We start from the raw sequence: 18,444 nt of genomic DNA on the forward strand, positions 1-18,444 counted from the left end.
AATGAATCTTTGGGCAAAGCTTGCATCATATAAAATTAACTCAAAATGAACCATAGACCTAAACGTGAATCTAAAACTATAAAACTTTTAGGAGGAAACAAAAGAAGACCTTTGAGTTCTTGAGTTAAACAAAGAGAGAGATATTAAAAGAACAGGAAAAAACTGACCCATAAGGGGAAAAAAACTGATAGACTGGACTTTATCCAAATTGTATTCATCAAAAGAAAATTTAAAAAGACAGGATATAGGTTGGGAAAAAACATTTGTAAAACACATATATGATAAATAAATCATACTCAGGATATATAAAGGGCTTTCAAAATTCAGTAACCTTTAAATTACACACTGCTGCTAAGTCGCTTCAGTCGTGTCCGACTCTGTGCGACCCCATAAATGGCAGCCCACCAGGCTCCCCCGTCCCTGGGATTCTCCAGGCAAGAACACTGGAGTGGGTTGCCATTTCCTTCTCCAAAGCATGAAACTGAAAAGTGAAAGTAAAGTCACTCAGTCGTGTTTGACTTGTAGCGACCCCATGGACTGCAGCCCACTAGGCTCCTCCGTCCATGGGATTTTCCAGGCAAGAGTACTGGAGTGGGTTGCCATTGCCTTCTCCAAAATAACACACTAATGCTGTGCAAAGTACACTTCCCCATCCTTGAGCAGTTGTTTGTATCTAGTATAAATAATGGAGCTGGCCAACCTCCTTGATGATCCATTTAAACAAAAGAGGAGCTAACAGTGTCTCTGAAGGCTGGCTGGCCTGGATCCAGACTGAGGCCAAGGAGGGCAGGGCTCTGGCTGCAGGAGGCAGCGGTGTCTGAGCACAGATGGCGCTCACTGCCACCCGAGTCACTGCAGTTCAGCCCCCCTCGTGCTCTACACCACAGTCCAGTCCTGAGCGGGCGGCCTGGGTTGGGGTCTGTGAGGCTGTGCTTGGAGCAGAAGCAGCAGGGACCAAATCCCGCTTCCTTTTACTGAGCTGAGTGGGAGGAGGTGAAGGACAATGGGCCCTTCTCGGTCACTGAGTGAGAACACGAGCTACTGGGAAGACAGAGAAGGATGCGCTCATTTCCAGATTCAACGCCTGGCCTTCGGTTATCCCGGGACAGAAGTTCGGGGCTGGGGCCTGGGAGACAGCATTTTCTAAAGCGTGGGGTGGCGTTCCACCAGTGGTACATGAGTTAAGAGGCAAACAGACCTCATGTTAAATAATAATGCTGAATCATATCGGGAGAAAGTTATTCCCTTTTCAATTCAGTTTCCATCCTAATTACATCAAAAAGAAAGTTTCAGTGCCTCACTTTGGAAGTACTGAACCAGGCGTGGCTCAGCTAAGCAGCCACAGTGGGGAGGGTGGCCCCGGAGAACAGAGGCAGTGGGGGAGCTGACCTTGGCCTCCGGTGGCCTGGGCTGGGGATCGCGTGGGGCTGGGCTCCTCCTGGCTGGTGCCTGAGCTGCTGCTGCTGGGAGACCCGGGGCTCTCGCTCAGCTTCCGGAAGCAGGCCCGGCAGCAGCGCTCCTTCCTGCCGCTGTGCTTGCTCACGGCGTAGTTGTTGCAGCAGTAGTAACAGAAGGTGCGGCCGCATACCCTGGGACGACACGGGCTGTGAGGACGCCGCACAGGGGTCGCGGCGCCCTGCCCGGTGCCCGAACTGGGCTCTGGACGCCACACGGTTCATCACACCCAACTCTGCCCGCTCTGGACCGTGGCCTCAAGGCCCATTTCCTAAGACTCCAAGAAAGCCGCCTGGGTGACGCCTGATGGGAGGAAGTTTTACTTCCTAGGGTCCTAGCAGGCAGGCCAAGCCCCCTTCCCTGACACTACGATGCAGCTGGGCATCCCACGCCTGGGGGCTGGGCTCTAAAACCAAAGATGATTTTCCACACCCCCGTCCCAACTTGAAATTCATTCCTGCCTGCCCATCTTTGGGTCCTGGGGGCAGGGAGGTCTTTGCTTCCTCTGGTAAAGCATCGGCCCCTGCTCTCTCCATGGTCCATTTCCCCTCTGATCCCCACAGGACAAGCGCGCACCGAGATTTGGGTCTCTGGGTGCCCCACATCCCTGGGGGTCCCCTTACTTCTGCCCACATGCCCTGTATTCAACTCTCTTCCCTTTTGGGGATCCTTGAGTGTCCTGCTGGGACCCCGCCTAACACCCCCTCCTCAACTGGTTCCCTCAAAACTAAAAGACAACATGCTCTTCCTAGACAAGTGGCCGCCATGCCAACGCCTGCCCTAACTCCCCATCCGGAGCCCTCTGCCCTGGCTCTGGGCCCTTCCCGCAAGCCGCCCGCTGACCTGCAGTGGTGCCTCCGCACCATCCAGCTGAACTCCCGCTTGCAGTCGAGGCAGTGGTTCACCTCCGTGTCCCCGGGCCATCTCTCCTCAGCACTGAGCTTCTGCTGGAATTCCAGGGCATCTGACTTCTGCCAGAGAGCATCCTTGTCCCTGGGACAGAGCCACATGAGAAAAACAGAAGAAAGCGTCCATGAAAATGACAGGATTACCTCTGGATTCACTTCAAAAGACTGCTTCTGAATTCTGCAAGACAGGAGGGGGATTCACTTTTATTGATACCGAGGTCATCTGTCACCCAGAGCAGACCCAGACTCAGCAGTCCCCCAGTGTGTGGGTCCTGATCTGACACCACACATGTGAAGGTATGGGGGTCCATTAAAGGCTCTGGCAACCGCAAAGGCCTGCTAGCACTAACAAGGGCCACCAGCTGCCCAGGGGTCTAAATGGCAGTGTACACGGCCACTGGGAGGTTAGGCCGCCAGGTGCTGCCACACTTACCCAACAGCCAGTGTGCTGTGAGCCAAATAACCAGGAATGTACGCCCACCCAAATCTTCAGGATGTTTGGGATCCTTCTTGGTTTTATGGTTTAAGTAATAATTAATGGCCCTGGCAACATGTGAGGCACTGATGACTGAGAGCCACACCAGAGCCACCCAGGCCCTGAGAGAAGCCGGCACTCTCGTCAGTCAGGGACTCTAGTCAACCAAAGACTGTTCCCCTGAAATATAAACCAGAACATGGACTTTTCAGGAATGCCTGACATTGTCAGGAAGCAGAAAGACTCATTCTTGCGACCAGCGTCATTCTCCCACCTGGGCCACGGCTTGTTCTGTCCAGCCCCGGGAGGCCAGGTGCCCAGACCCTGGGAACGTGGCAACTGTGTCAGGACCTGGGCTCTTCCAACACAAACTTCTGGAAGGGTCACAAATGCTGAGTCCCTAGTCTGCAAACTGATGGCACGTGGGCAGAGTTTTCAAGCTTCCAAATTAGCCAAAATTTATTATTGCCAGTTTGCAATCCCAAATGAATTAGTACATTTAGGTATCACTTATGCATGGCTGCTGACACTGTAAAGAAAGGGCTAACCAGATCTTATGTGGTTCTTCAAAGAAAGACCCAAAACTATAAACCAGTTTTATGGAGTTTTTTGGACAAAACTTTGAGTCTGAGCCAGTGTCTAGTGGAGCAGGGGTTTTCAACTCTTGCTCACTGATACCTGGACCCCACTCCCAGGAATTCCACTCTGGCTGGTCTGGGTGGGGCCCAGACCTGAGTGTTACTTTAGTTATTAGCTCCCCTAGTGACTCCAATTTGCATCAGGGTTGAGAACCACTGCTCTAGTTATAACTATCAATTAATAGGCTACACAGAAGATAGAAAAACATGTTAGATGACACTATAGAGACGTAATCAGCAAAGCCCAGGTTACAGGAAACTCTACCAGATAAATGGCCTGCTTTCTTTAAAAGTAAACTGCAAAGGAAAAGAAGAGAGATGGTGGGAAACCATGCGTAAGTAAGAGGGATCCAAGAAACTTATCACCATGCAACATACACATCTAATTTAGATTCTGACTAGAAAAAGTCATAAAGCAATTGGAAAAATTTCAAAATGACTAGATACTTGATGACATTGGGAATTAGTAAATTTTTAAGCGTAGTAATGATATTGTGGTTGTTTAAAATAAACAGTCCCAGTGTTAGGAAGGCACGTACCAAAATACTGGTGGATGAAATGACAGGAAATTTGGGATTTGCTTCAGAACACTCTGAGGAGGTGGGAGAAATGGGTAGGACTCCAGGAAACACAGGACTTGGTCATGAGCATAATGTTGAGGCTGGGTGACAGGTACAGAGGGGTACATTCTGCTATCTGCTTTCATATTTTTGAAAACTTCTGGGACTTCCCTGGAGGTCTAGTGGTTAAGACTCTGGGTTTCCACTGCAGGGGCCACAGGTTCGATCTCTGGTCAGGGAATTAAGATCCCACAAGCCACAGGGCGCATCCAAAAAAGAAAGAAGATTCCCATACAGAAAGCTTTACAAATTTTTTGGAATGACTTGCCAACAAAACTCAGACCAATTTCACATAAAAATCCAGATTTCTACCTTCTCTGAAGAAGTGAGGGGCCCTGGCAGCAGCAGTGCAGCCATGCCCTGCATGAGTGACTAAGCACACAGCTGCTACCTGAGGCTGGAGTCTGGGGCCCCAGGAGCTGGGGAGAGTCGGATGGAGGAGAAGGAGAAAAGGACTCAGGAGAGCGGGGCAAGGGAGTGGAGAAGGCCCTGAGGATATTAGACATCTTTGACTGCCACTCTGTGGCTGAGTACATGGAGAGTTTGAAAACAACACAGCAATACAAAAGCACAAACCAGACGCACACTAGTGGGAACAATGAAATCCTGTCTTTTAAGGCTGCCAAGGGCCTGAGTAGACCCTGTTCACGTGCGTGTGCCCTTACAACAGGACACAAGCAGACAGGGGCCCGCTTCCCTGCAACAGTCCCTTCAAGAAGAGTCACACTTCTTTCAAGAAAAGCCAAGCTCAGGGGAAGCCCCTGGCCCCTGGCCTGTCCCGACACTCACCTGAGCAGCTCTATCAGCCGCTCCTCCAGGTACTTCTTGGTTCTGTTCAGGTCATCCAGGTCAGCGAGCATCTTCTGGTCGTTCTTCTCCCTGTCTGCCGCCTCCTGGCAGAGTCTGTTGTAATATTCCTGGGCCTTTGTGGTGGCTCTTTCAAGTTCCTTCTGGGTCCTGGTGGAGGAGTGGTAAGTAGTCCCGATCACCCACTATTTCCAGCTTCCCCCTTCCCCTGGGCTACCCCCAGCCTCTAATAAGCAGTCCCGCTGCCCTACCAGCCTTTGTCTTGGGGGAGCCCCTTGGCACTGTTCCACTCACAGGGTGTATATTCAAACCTTAAGCCTTCAAACCTCCTCTCACACACCCTAACTCTTCACACACTGCTATCCCCCACAACAAATACAAGGGACATTCGGGAGAGGAGGTTGACCTCAGGTCACTAGGAGCACCCCAAGTGGGTCAAACTCCGTACCACTTTTCTTGGGAGAAAACTGAGGTTGTGAAAGGAGCCCAATGGGTGAGGTGCATGGGTTAGTGACGGGGGGTGGATATGCAGAGGAAAAAGGAGTCAGAACAGGAAGAACTGAGGCGCAGCTTCCTGGAGGTGACCAGGCAGAGGAGCATCTGTCCCCACATTTCTCTGGGACTCTACACACGGGGTGTGGCACTGGGCACAGAGCAGGCACTAACTCTGCATGGCCAGGAGTTCAACCTGAGGCCTCGAGGCCTACAGAATCCTGCTCTGGGTACTGCAGAGTCTCAGGCTATGAGAGGGGCTGGCTGAACCAGAGTCTGCCCATCCTTGCCCACTTCTCATTCAGCTCACTAGTCCCCTAAGGCAGTGGCTTTCCAAGGATGGTTTATGAACCAAGGTATTCACAAAACCTCCATAAAACTAGAGGACTGAGCCTGACTCATCAATCTGGATCTATTCCAGCCTTGCCATGTCCAGGAAAAAGTTGTCAGCAGGCTGTTTACGAGACACTGTCCACCGAAGTGATCTTGGGGACACACAGTTATAGCATTAAAGAAAAAAATACCACCAACTTAGGAGGTTCTGTTTAAGTTGTCACATGAACATGACCTGGCTAAGGGCAGCCAGAGTACTACAGCAATTGAACTCTGAAAGGAGAGTCAGATGAGAGGAGACACACATCCAGGCTACTACGCATCCAGTGTGGTCTGGATCTCCCGTTGAGCCTGGGCCAGGCCTAGAAGCAGGTGATAGGAGATGGGCGGGAAAGCTAAACCCTCAGGGAAGTATGGTGTGTCTGCTTCTGCTGGGAGCACACATGCAATCCGGCGCCAGGATCCCCTGCAGGACGAGCCTGGCCCCGTCGCTGGCTGGGGGGCCCATGATGCACCAGGGGGCTGCCAGGTCTGAAGAAGCGGCGGCCTTGGGGCTGGACACAGGGAGGGCCATATTTTAAGGTTAAAAGAAATGACGACAAAGGGTGACGGCAAGATGTGCTCTCCACGGACACAGCACCAGAGTCTCTGCAGGAAGACAAGCTGACCCTGCTCCCTGGCTCGCTCGCTCACTCCTGGATGAGCTGGGAGAACCTCACACTTAACCCCGCAGCCTGTCATGTCACTGAAGAAGAACTCGGGTCAAAACTCATACCGGGGAAAGCATGCACGCACATAACTCACAAACCAGTTCCCTAAAACAAAACAAAATACGAGAAAATACAAAACTCTCCGTCTATATGTTTTTAGGGTAGTTGTTCAGAAAAGACTCTGGAGCCAAATGTTCTAAGTTCTAGTCCTGCCACCACCACTTAGACACTGTGTGACCCTGGGAAAGCGACTTCACTCTTCTGAGCCGCATTCTTCTCTTCTATAACATAGGATAAATAATACCACCATCCTCACAGGACCGTTGGGAGGATTAAATAGGCAAGTAAATTTCAAGGATTTAAAATAGTACCTGCCACATTTTAGGCTTAAATGTTTGTTGTTGTTAGTATCATGACACTTGCCCAATTTTTATTTCATTTGATTTTTACCAAAACGTGAAGTTCCTGAACTGAAATATGCCCCCTCCAGAGATGACAAAGAATTAAGAGAAAGGTTCCCTGCAGCTTCTACAGGCTTGTGACAGGCAGACTGCCAAGGAGCTCTGTGGCATGCTTCCGACATAAGCACTCCCTGGGTCTACAGCTTTTCTTGCAAAAGGACTTTTTAAAGGGGAATGAGTGGTTGACTTTCTAAACGACTGGCCCAAATCTGCCCCTTCCGTGCGGACTCTCCCCCTGGCCCCGTGGGCAGACTGTGTAACTAACCTGTCCAAGTCTTGGCGCAGGGTGGCCCCCTCCTCGTCCTTCCTCAGCATGGCAGCCTGGCACTCGGCAAGGTGCTTGCTGGTGCAGCTCAGTTTCTCCTGCACATCCGCCTGGGCAGCCTGGCACAGGAAGCAGGGAGAAGACACCTGGCTGCAGAAGCCGTGCGAGGTGCCACCCGGTGACTGGCTAGCTCCACCCCATCTGGCCGGCGCGCTTCTACGGGAGGGGCTTTTGTTTAAGTGTAAGAGGCCAAGAACTAGTACATGTGTGGAGTAGGACAGATTCCCGTTTGTAACTATGTCCCTTGAGCATCAACTAGGGCCAGTTGTGACGGGTGTAGGGGCTCCAGGGTGGGGATGGAGGTGTGGTTGCAGGGTGTGGGGGTTTCTGAAAAACGTCACAGCCCTGAAGACAGGTTTCAGCGCCACCCCTGCTCCAGCTCAGGTCAGACTCACTGACTTGGAGAACATGGGCGGATATGTGCGCGCGTTAGTCGCTCAGCCGTGTCTGACTCTTTGTGGCCCCATGGACTGTAGCCTGCCAGGCTCCTCTGTCCATGGAATTTCCCAGGCGAGAATACTGGAGTGGGTTGCCATTTCCCTCTCCAAAGACAAGGCGGGGGGTAGTGTGAAAAAACACACTTGGCAGCTCCAGCCAGGTGTTCAGGGAGTGGCAGGGCCATGACACGGACTCTGGGTGTCTACAAAGGTGAGCTGATGGCAGCTTCAGTGGGGGCACTGGATCTCCCGCAGGGAGGCCTCTTGATGGTCCGGTGAGAGGCAAGCGAGATTCCCTCCCCAACAGGCCCACAGCCCGGGAGCAGGATGACCAGGCAGATGAGGGGCCGGCCCCTGCTCAGGCAGGCAGGAGTACCTCCCCTGGGCTCCAGGGCTCAGGCCTACCTTCAGCTTCCCCTCGGCCTCCTTGGTGGCCTGCAGCTCCCGACCCTGCTCCTCCAGCTGGCCCCTGAGGTTCTTGCATTCTTCACTGGAGGTCTGAGAGGATGGGAAAGGGATCAGAAAAGTGGGGTCCTTGTTCTGAGACTCCTTTGGGCCTATTCACTGAAGTGGGTAAAAACAAGCCACTTCTCTTTCTCCCAAATTCAATTAAGCTTTGGGCTTCACTGGTAATACAATCCTGTCAAGCTAAGAGATTTAGCTTGGCCTCTGAGCTTAGAATTTCATTTCTTCGAGGGAAGGGTGGAGCATGAGCCACGTGGTACTACACGGGATAGAGTGACACAGGGTGGGAGGCACGGCTGTAGAAAGGCAGCAGCTGCCTGAGAGAGAGGAGTGGAGAAGCGCACAGACACGTGACGAGCATCAGAGGCCAAAGCCCCGTCTGTTTGCCCGTGTCCTCACTCTTAACCTCTCCCCCGTGCAGTCTAGGGCACACATAAGCTCAGCCATCCCAAGGGTCTTGTGAAAATGAATTGAGTTGGTTTATTACAGCTGCACTGTTATCAGAAGGCAGCTGAAGAGACAGAGAATCCAGGGACAGGACTTGAGGCAGTCAGGAACTCGGGCTTGGGCAGCAAGTACATAAACAAGGGTAAGGAAAATACCAGCGGCCTCGTTTCCTTAAAGCAGGCACTCCCACCCTGCCCCTGCTGCCATTCAGGAATGAGGGCACACAGGCTTACAGGCCTCCTAAGATTTCAAAAGAAGCCCCCGAACTAAATCTACAAACAACTTGCTCTTAAAACGTTGGCTGCTAATTACAAAAAAATTTCTGTGTGGGCCAAACTTGTCTGCAATGGCATCAGATGTCTGAGTGAAGGCATCCTTCCCTCGTGCTGGGTCCCTGACAGGTTCTCGCAGGACAAGGATGCTGTGAGCTGTGACAACAGGACATTCCCAGGCTCTTACAGGCCACATGGCCCAAGGCGGCTCACACTCACTCAGGGACCCACCAGGCACTGCTGCACGAGGTGGGTGCAGCTCAGACGGCTGGGGGAGGGTTACCTTCAGTCTTCCCTGGTAGTCCATGATCTCGGTGCTCAGCTGGAACTTGAGGGTGTCGAGCTCCTGGCGTGAGGCCTCCTGGAGGCTCTGGGCGTGCTGTTCAGCCTGGGCCAGCCGGGCCTGCAGGCCAGGAAGCGAGCCAGCTGTCTCCTCAGCCGCCCTCAGCTGCTCCTGCAGGCTCTCCTTCTCTCGCCGCAGCCCTGCCACTTGGTGCTCCAGGCCCTCCCGCTCCCTGGAGGCTGCCTCTTTGGCCTCCTGAAGCTCCTGAATAGTGTGGGCCAGCACCCCCTCCACCCGCTCTTTCTCCACAGTCAGCGCACAGACCTGGATGCCGAGCTCCGCCGTGTCTGTGTTGGCGCGGTGCAGCTGCTCCTGCAGCTCGGCGTGCTCCAGATGGGCCTCCTCGGAGCTGCACCTGGCCCGGGACAGCTCCTCCCGCAGGATCTGGAGCTCCTCCTCCCTCCGCTCTGCCTCTTCGGCCCTCTCCTCCCTCAGCGCCCCTTCACGCTCCGAGCACTGCAGCAGCTCCTGGACGTGGGCCCTGTTGAGGGCCTCGTTCTGCTCCTTCAGTCGCTGCACGAGGGCCTTGTGCTCTGTCAGAGCAGCCTCAGCTACGCTCAGCTGGCTCTTCACCTTCTCCTGGTCCCCCAGGGCGGCCTGCAGCTTGGCCTGGAGCTCCACCACCGTGGCCTGGAGTCGCCGGGCCTCCCCGTGATGGATCTCCAGCTGCGCCTGAGACAGGGCCAGCTGGGCGGCCAGCTCCTGCAGCGCATGGTCTTCAGGGGGGCTGAGACCCTGTTGGCCTCCGTCTGCCCTGAGGGTCTCAGTCAGCTGGGTCTGCTGCTGGCACTGGCCCTCAAGAGCTTGGAGCTCCCCGTCCCGGGTCTCGGCCTCCTTGCTCCGCAGGGCAGCCTCCTTCTCTGCCATGTGGGCCCGCAGGATTGCCTCCGTCTGCTCTGACTCCAGAGAGCCCAGGGAGCCCTGGCTGGCCGCCTCCCGCTGCTGCAGCGCTTGGTAATCAGCCTGCAGGGCCTGAAGTTTCTCCTCCAGAATGTGGTTGCGCTCAGCTATATTCTGCAGCTCCTTCTCCAGCTCCCTGTGGGCCTGCTGGAGCTGGTCCTCCTGGCCGGCCCTGTGCACCCTGGGATCGTCTGTCTGTCCCTCCCGCAGGCCCTGCTGTTTCTCCTCTGGTGTCTCGCAGGCCTGCTGTGGGGCAGAGTTCGGAGCTTCAAGCATCCCAGCGGCGCCGGGCAGAGCTGGACCTGGCTGTGCAGCAAGTCGCTCCAGTGTTCCCACCTTCTGGCTGAGGTGGTCCCGGTCCTGGATGAGCTGCTTCTTCTGCTCCTCCAGGTCACTCACGTGCTGGCTCACCTGGGCCAGCTGGGTCTCCAGGAGCTGCAGCTGCCGTGTCAGTGAGCGGGCCTCCTGTTCCAGCAGCTCCTTCTCCTCCAGCCACCGCCGCGCCTCACGCCTCGCCTGTGCGAGCTCCTCCTCCAGGGAGCCCAAGTGGCCCAGAGACTCCTGCAGCTGGCGCCGGAGCTGGGCTGCCTCCTGCCCCTTGCGGGACAGCTCTTCCCGCAGCAGGGCCGTCTCCTCCACCAGGCGCTCCAGGCAGGCCCCAGCCTCCTCCTTCAGCTGCAGTTCCCCAGCCAGCAGATCCAGCTGCGCTGCCTGCTGCCCGCTGAGCTCCTGGACGCGGGGATTCTCGCTTTCCAGGGCTTGGAGCCTCACCGCCAGCTCCTGGGTCTCCAGGGCCGAGTCACTGGAGGCGCGCTCTTCCCTCTCCTTGGCATCCAGAGCCGTAGCGGCCGTCTTCTCGGCTGCGGCCGGCTGCTCCAGGACATCGGCCGCAGGGATGTCCTGGTCCCTCCTGCGCGGGGAGTCATGGGTGGCCTCGAGCTCCTGAGCCAGGGGCTTCAGCAAGGACTCCAGCCGCCGCAGGGCCGAGCAGTAATCCTCCTCCTTCTCCGCAGCCCCCAGCTTCAGGGCCTGCAGGCACGTGTGCAGCTCCACCATGGTGTTCTGCGTGGCCTGGGTGACTTCCCACTGCTTCTGGAGCGCGGCCACCGTGTCCGCGAGGCGACTGTTGTCCTCGGCAGTGGCGCGGCCCCTCTCCCTCTCCACCTGTAGCTGCTCTCCCTGCAGGCTGATGGCCGCCCTCAGCTCCTGGTTCTCTCTGTCCAGCTGCTGCATCCGCTCCTGCAACTGCTTCTCCCGCACCTCCAGCTGGTCCAGCTCCAGCCGCATCTCGTCAAAGCCCTCCAGGGACTCGCTGTTTAAGGGGTTGCTCAGGTCCAGGCTGGAGGCCATCTCCTGAGTCTGGGTGGAAACACGGAAAATAAGTGGCTTGGGGATGAAGCTACACAGCTGTTTGGTGAAGCTTTAGAATTTAATGTAAACAAAAGGAAAAATACAGCAATTAGATGACCTAAAGTCTATGGAGCTATTTGAAGGACTGGAACCCCTTCGCTCAAAGCAGCTGCCAGAGAAGGTCAGCAGCACATCCTAAAACCACGATGCAACGCCGCACACGTGAGTTCCCCTGAGACCCAGAATTGACGTTTCCCATCGCGCCCCTGCTAGTATTGGTAACACAGTGGATGTACGCTCTCAGAGAAATTAAGTTATATGTAAACTACTGCTCACCCACTGCACTGTACCCACAATTCCTGCTGCAATTATATCACAAAATGGGGTAAAAATGCTACTCTGAATTCTTCTTGTATTGATTGCTCTTTATTTTGCTTTGCTGAACAATTTCTGTGTTCTTTCCCATTAAACTATATGATACATTCCATTCACATAGATAACAAAATTAACCAAACTGACCTTACCCACTAGCATTCACTGAGCACTAGGCTTGCGCCAAGCCCTCAAGCACAGTAAGTGCATACCTTTGTCTACTCCCTACAACCACCTTAAGGGCTGGGATAATCGTTATGAACCCATTTTACAGATGAGAGAGCTCCAGTTCCGAGAAGGTAAGTCACCTTCCCAGAGTCACACAGGTGGCAAGTCAGGATATGATCTTGCCACTTTTAACCACAGTGCTAAATCACTTCTTCTAAAACACTTCAAAAAGTTTTAAAAAATAACAATTTTAAAAGGCCTGAATTCCTTTTGGTTGTAAAAGCCTGGACTCTAGGAAACAGCGGGTAGAACTGAGGGGTTATGTGGCTTGGGGCTGGAACACCAGGTGTCTGCAAACGTCCCCCGAGTTGGGCGGGGCAAGGACATGACAGACAGGAAGGCCCCAGCCTTCCCGGCATTACCTGCAGGTAGCTGCTCACCAAACTGCTCATGCTTGAGCTTCGGCTGGGTGGTCTCCACAGGTAAGCGGAAGAGCTGGTGGCCAGGGTCCTCCTGTGGGGCCGCAGAACAGACATGCCTGCCTCAGAGCAGGAAACACACACACACACACGTGGGGAGGCCTTGGTTGTCAACTGGCAACCAGGTGGCGGCAGGAGTGATGCCCACCCAGGTACAGTAAGGAGGCAAAGTCCAACAATTTCCACCAAAGCAGACATTCAGGTTGGTTGTGGCCGCTGGACTCCACTGCTGAAGTCTAAGCATGGTGGCTTTGCTCCCACTGTCAAAAAGGAACGATATTCTATTTTCCCAGTTTGAGGTTTAAGCTTTCCTAGAAACTTCGGTGCCAGACACTACTTGTCTGCCAGTGAGGAACCAGCAGCAGTCAGTCTGGTAAACAGAGGTCACGCTGTGCTTTGGGCCCTGAGGTCACTGCTTTACAGTACGTTACATGGGTGATGTGGCGGGAAGACCTCTTCTGGTTCATGTGACCACACCGGACACTTTCCTTACTGCGGAAAGTTCTATTTGATGGCACTAGCCACTGCAAAAGAAATGTACTTTCACTTAACCAGAATCTGTCCCTTAATCTACAATTACTGCATTTTGCACCTGTTAGTCTCCACAACCCAGCGACTGCACTTGTCAGCATCTACCCAGAAGACAGTCACATACATGTGGGTGCTCTCGGCAGTGTATCATGGTGGAGAAAGCAGAACAAGTCTGACTCTATCACTGGAGAGACAGAGAGCCTCTTTACTCACACAGAGGAACACTACGCCACTCACTGGTCATCTATTTTGTAAAGTGCCAGGCAGTGAATAGTTTTGGTTTGTAAGCCTTATGGGCTCTGCCACAACAACCCAACTCTGCCACCATAGCCTGAAGGCATACCCATAGACAGTGGGCAAATAGAGGTGTGTTACACACTGTCCTGTGGGCCGTGGTGTGCCAGTCCCACCCCACATCTGTAGAACTCCCTGTGCAATTAGCTAAGAACCTCAAAAGCAAAGTGGAAGAAAAAGGCGAGTTGCAAAAGAATAGCAACTTCATGATTCAATGTATGCAAATGCAAAAAATATACATATAAAATAAAACTATATATATATTTATGAGAACACATAGTAAAACACAAAAATATCTGGGAACGACACTCATCAACTACAGGGTTGTAATTGCTTCTAGAAAGAGAGAGATCAAAAAGGATGGCCATGGGGTGGGGCTTTATTTGAATCTATATTTTATTTCCTAAAATAAAGGGTATCGGAACCAGTTTGAAAGGGCTTTGACTGGCCAAATATGAGATAACTTGAGTTTAAAATTATTACAGTGACGAATATAACCTATTGAAGAAAAGAAGAATCCACAAGTCAGTACTGCTATAAATAAGCAAATGAATAAACAGATGGAGAAGAAAGAAAAGATCTTCCTCACAAACAGAATGCCAGCTACTAATGCAGAAGGAAAAATGGACTCAGAAAATCACTCTGATAACCATGACAGTAATTGATTCAGGAAAGATTTACCAATGGATGCTAACAGGAGAGATATTGAAAAGAAATAGGATAAAAGAAAAGAAAAATCAACAACCACCTAGTCTCAAAATGTCTTCCAATAAGATAACATATTAATTACAAAGAGAGAAAACTTTAGGAGAAACCTGGCTAACACCAGCATAATCAAATGATGATGGTTAACCTCACTAGTAATGAAATAAATCAACATCCTGTGCCTCTGGGTACAATATACCAAGAGGGACACAAAACCTGGGGTATTTCTCCCAAAATGCTTACCCTGAATACAGTGACGGGAAAGTACACTAGACAAACGCAAATCAAGGAACAAGTTACGAAACAACTGGCCTCTACTTCTCGAAAATGTCTATGCTATAAACAAAGAAGAGAAACTATCCCAGATGAACAAGGACTAGACCCTTGACAATTCACTGACGTGAGCCTGGACTGCCTCAAAGACGCGTCTGGCATAATTCTTCAAATTTGAGTATGTTCTGCAGACTGGATAGCAGTATTGTATCCATGTCAATTCCCCGATTTTAACAACTGTACTGGGGTTGTATAAAAGGATGTCCCTGATCTAAGGAAATACACGATGAAATACTTAGGAGTAAAGGGCAATCAGGGCTGTAACATATTCTCAAATGAGAATGGAAACAAACCACGTTTACATAAGGAGAAAAAGTGATATGGAACTCCCTGACAGTCTAGTGGTTAAGACTCCATGTTTCTGCTGCAAAGGTGCAGGTTCAACCCCTGGTTGGGGAACTAAGAATCCCCAAACCATGAGGTGCAGCCAAAACATGACAAAAGAAAACAGAATGATAAAAACAGTTGTAGTAAAACACTGATAACTAGGGAATTGAGGTGAAGGACAGATGAGCACTGAGTACTGTTTTTATAACTTTTCTGTAATTCTGAAATGATTTTAAAATCGAACCATTCTAAAAAGGACGTGTGAAGTAAATATGGCAAAAATGTTGGCTCTTAAGCCCCAGTAGTTGACACATGGGTTCCATTATAGTCAGTACTTTTTCTTCCACAGAAAGAAGTTCCTAATAAGAAATTCAAAAAATTGGAATTAAAAACAAAACATACCTTTTTTACAGAAAGCAAAAAAAACAACAACAACAACAACAACAAAGAGTGCTGGGTTTGAGTTGAACTCGAGTCTGGTGCCCTGGCCCTGCTCTTGCCAGCTGTGTGGCACTGGGCAAGTCTCTCCACTCTCTGCGCCTGTTTCCTCAGCACCTCACTCCTGAAATGGGTGCTGTGTGAATGCAGTTGTGCGGACGCTATACTGGTGTAGGGAAAGAAAACACAGCAAAGCAAACTTTCCAACCACCCTTATGTGATGAGCTTTCTATCCCTCTCATTGGTGTCCGTGATAATCACTGTATCCAGGAGAACACAACTGGGAAAAGCCCACTTGCTTTCACTTCGCTCCACACTGAGTTCCTTACCACATCTGAAAACCCTGGGTTTTGCATATGCATCTCCACTGACTCATACCGCCTAACCAACTAGGTTAGTTTAAGGCTGGAGCCTTCAGATGTTATCGCTAGTCATGATGCCACCAAGTCTGTAAAATGAGCAAGCATAAGGTAATTCACTGCATTAGCAAAACTGCTTTGAGCGTACTGATAGCAAGCTTCAAAACTTCAAACACCTCTTTCCCCTCTTTTCAACCAGGCAGTTAATTCTTCAAAGTACCTAGCAAACGTTGGCCAGGCAGCATCCAGGTCATAGCCCCTCGATGCCAGGTCAAACTGGACGTCAGTCAGCTCGTAGAGTTGGCCCACGATGTCAGAGCTCAGCTTTGGCTTCAGAAAGGGGCTCCTTGCATAGTACCAGTCACTGCAGAAAAACATGGAAAGGGGTCAAGTACAGGGACAATAAAGAAAATGGAAGAGAGCATTTAGTCAGTCCTCTTAGCATGGCTTTGCCTCACCAAATTGCAACTCAGGTACTAAAGTAATTAAAGGCAGACAGAAATATACACATCCCAATGTGATTTTCACCACTGAAGTATGTAACTCTTAAACTCACTCTCCTTCAAGGAATTACTGAAATGAACTAGATGCTTATTTGTTTATTATTTATATCTTATCTATTCCCCCAAAGAATGTGAGAAACCTTAAATTTGAATTGCCGTCCAGGAAAGGGCAGTTGTAAGGGAAAGAACACTTCCTTTTTACAAGAAAATTTTGTCTTCTGTCCCTTCTGGAGAACGCAGTACAGGACATTGAACTCGCTGCTAATTTCTGTCCAGACATGTATTAAAAAAGTCAAAGAACAAAGTACCTCCACTTTGAGGTGGTGGCTGTTTTACCTCATGTGAGACAGTAAGAATTAAAGAGACAAGACTGATGAGTTTAATGAGCTATGTGGCTGAGTTCTGGGAACTGCAAGAGACTGTAAGTCAGTTTATGACAGCTGTCACTGAACATCACAACAAAACAACCTTCAAATCAAACGTGCAAAGGTTTTCAACTCACATGAATTCACAAAGCTTAGCACATACAAGAGAAATATGCATTTACACAAATCTTAAAGGTGACACAAAATGAAACAAAATATTTCCCAATAGTTTTTCTTTAATTCAGAAGTATCTCTTTGATTAACTGGAAGAAGCTCCAGAGGCAGCAGGGCGGCAGAGGTGGGCTGCGCAGCCGGGCAGCCAAGAGGTTCAGCTGACAGGCTCCTAATCTGACATCCTCTCCCGGCTCCACGTGCTCAGTCCTGCTCTCCGTCCTGTCCTCCTCCCCCTGCTGAAGGGGTGGGAGGGGCACGAGGAGCATGAGGGGCCCAAAGGCCCCCCATCTGGTTGCTGTCACAAGCTCCAGGGAGCCCAGACCAACGGGGCCGGCAGTGACTCAGTGTCTCTGGTGAGGCCCCAGGCTCGCTAGTGTTAAAGATTTCACAGGTGGTTCTGCGGAGAGGCATGTCTGCCAGCACCAAGGACATGCCATCCACCAGGGGAAAGCACCTGGCATTAGGAGTTCCAAGACCTGAACCCCAGTTTCTGCTCCTCACCTGAGCATCAGTGGGGCCCAGACAGAGGCATCTGGCCTCCCTAGGCCTCTGTCTCCCCACCTGTGACAGCGCAGGGCTTCCTGCTTCGTGGGCACCAAGGACTGCGGTCAGGAAGGGGAGGAGAGGATGACAGCTGGAGGCCCCTGCTTGTGCCAGGATGTGGCACAGACAGGCACTGCCACTGCGGCTGCCATTATTGCTATTATAATCTTTAAGTTTATCACACTTGTTTGAGGGCTCCTGAACTTCTTTCAGAGGCCTCATACACTTTAATGCCTGGTGAAAAGTGTTCAAAAAAAATTGTTCACTGCAAAAACAATAATTTAAAAAGAAAAAAATGACATATTCCTACCTTTTATTTATCACCTCATGTTCTCATATACTTTATAATCCTTTTATATGTTTTTCTGCAATTTCTTCATTGTTGCCATTTGGACAGAGAAGATTTGCATTCTTTTTCCTTGACTGTTATATTGTTATTTTCATTCTTGCTATACAGACTTCCTTATTAGAATTTTAAATGATGTCATGCTATGCCATTTAAGCTAATTTGCTGTAATTTTACAGCCCTCTATCATTGGACATGGATGGTTTCCACTTTGTGTATTATAAATAGCATCATAATTTTCTTTGATAGTTGATTTACAAGTACTATGTTAGTGTCACGAGTACAGTAAAGTGATTTGGTTACACACATATATGTACATGAAATTAAAAGACGTCTGCTCCTTGGAAGACAAGTTATGACAAACCTAGACAGCATATGAAAAAGCAGAGACAGAGACAACAAAGGTCTATATAGTCAAAGCTATGGTTTTTCCAATAGTCAAGTACGGATGGGAGAGCCGAACCATAAAGAAGGCTGAGCGCCAAAGAACTGATGCTTTCGAACTGTGATGCTAGAGAAGACTCTTGAGACTCCCTTGCATTGCAACGAGATCAAACCAGTCAATCTGAAAGGAAATCAACCCTGAATATTCATTGGAAGGACTGATACTGAAGCTGAAACTCCAATACTTTGGCCTCCAAGCCACCAGGGAAGCCCAATACTTTGGCTACCTGATACAAAGAGCCGACCTACTGGAAAAGACCCTGATGCTGGGAAAGACTGAAGGCCAAAGGAGAAAGGGGCAACAGAGGATGAGATGGCTGGATGGCATCACCAACTCAATGGACATGAGTTTGAGCAAGCTCTGGGAGACAGTGAAGGACAGGAAAGCGTGGCGTGCTTTAGTCCATGGGGTCACAAAGAGTTGGACATAACTTAGCAACTGAACAACAACAATATATGTACATGGCTATATTTTAAAAATTCTTTTCCATTATAGCTTATTACAAGATACTGAATATAGTTCCCTGCACCATACAGTGAATCTTTGATGTTTACTCTATATACAGTACTGTGTATCTGCTAATCCCATACTCGCAGTTCACCTCTCCCAGAAGTTTGTTTTCTG

The 18,444-nt window shown here is 50.6% G+C and overlaps 1 protein-coding gene across 8 annotated transcripts in view; it reads right to left on the minus strand.

Moving 5' to 3' along the window:
• FYCO1 (FYVE and coiled-coil domain autophagy adaptor 1) overlaps nucleotides 1-18,444 on the minus strand; it is a 79,301-nt gene that overhangs the window by 41,894 nt on the left and 18,963 nt on the right. For 7 of the 8 annotated variants that reach the window (XM_052651409.1, XM_052651414.1, XM_052651587.1 and 4 more), the window contains exons 6-13: nucleotides 15,665-15,808; nucleotides 12,401-12,491; nucleotides 9,129-11,447; nucleotides 8,067-8,159; nucleotides 7,165-7,283; nucleotides 4,886-5,053; nucleotides 2,299-2,448; nucleotides 1,390-1,589 (exon numbers count right to left, since the gene is read on the minus strand). In XM_052651409.1, coding sequence (XP_052507369.1) covers nucleotides 1,390-1,589; nucleotides 2,299-2,448; nucleotides 4,886-5,053; nucleotides 7,165-7,283; nucleotides 8,067-8,159; nucleotides 9,129-11,447; nucleotides 12,401-12,491; nucleotides 15,665-15,808 — 3,284 coding nt within the window. The remainder of the gene's footprint in view (nucleotides 1-1,389; nucleotides 1,590-2,298; nucleotides 2,449-4,885; nucleotides 5,054-7,164; nucleotides 7,284-8,066; nucleotides 8,160-9,128; nucleotides 11,448-12,400; nucleotides 12,492-15,664; nucleotides 15,809-18,444) is intronic. The other variant, XM_052651662.1, reaches the window with a different exon arrangement.

The sequence above is a fragment of the Budorcas taxicolor genome, chromosome 1 (assembly GCF_023091745.1).
Source record: "Budorcas taxicolor isolate Tak-1 chromosome 1, Takin1.1, whole genome shotgun sequence".
NCBI classification, from domain to species: Eukaryota; Metazoa; Chordata; class Mammalia; order Artiodactyla; family Bovidae; genus Budorcas; species Budorcas taxicolor.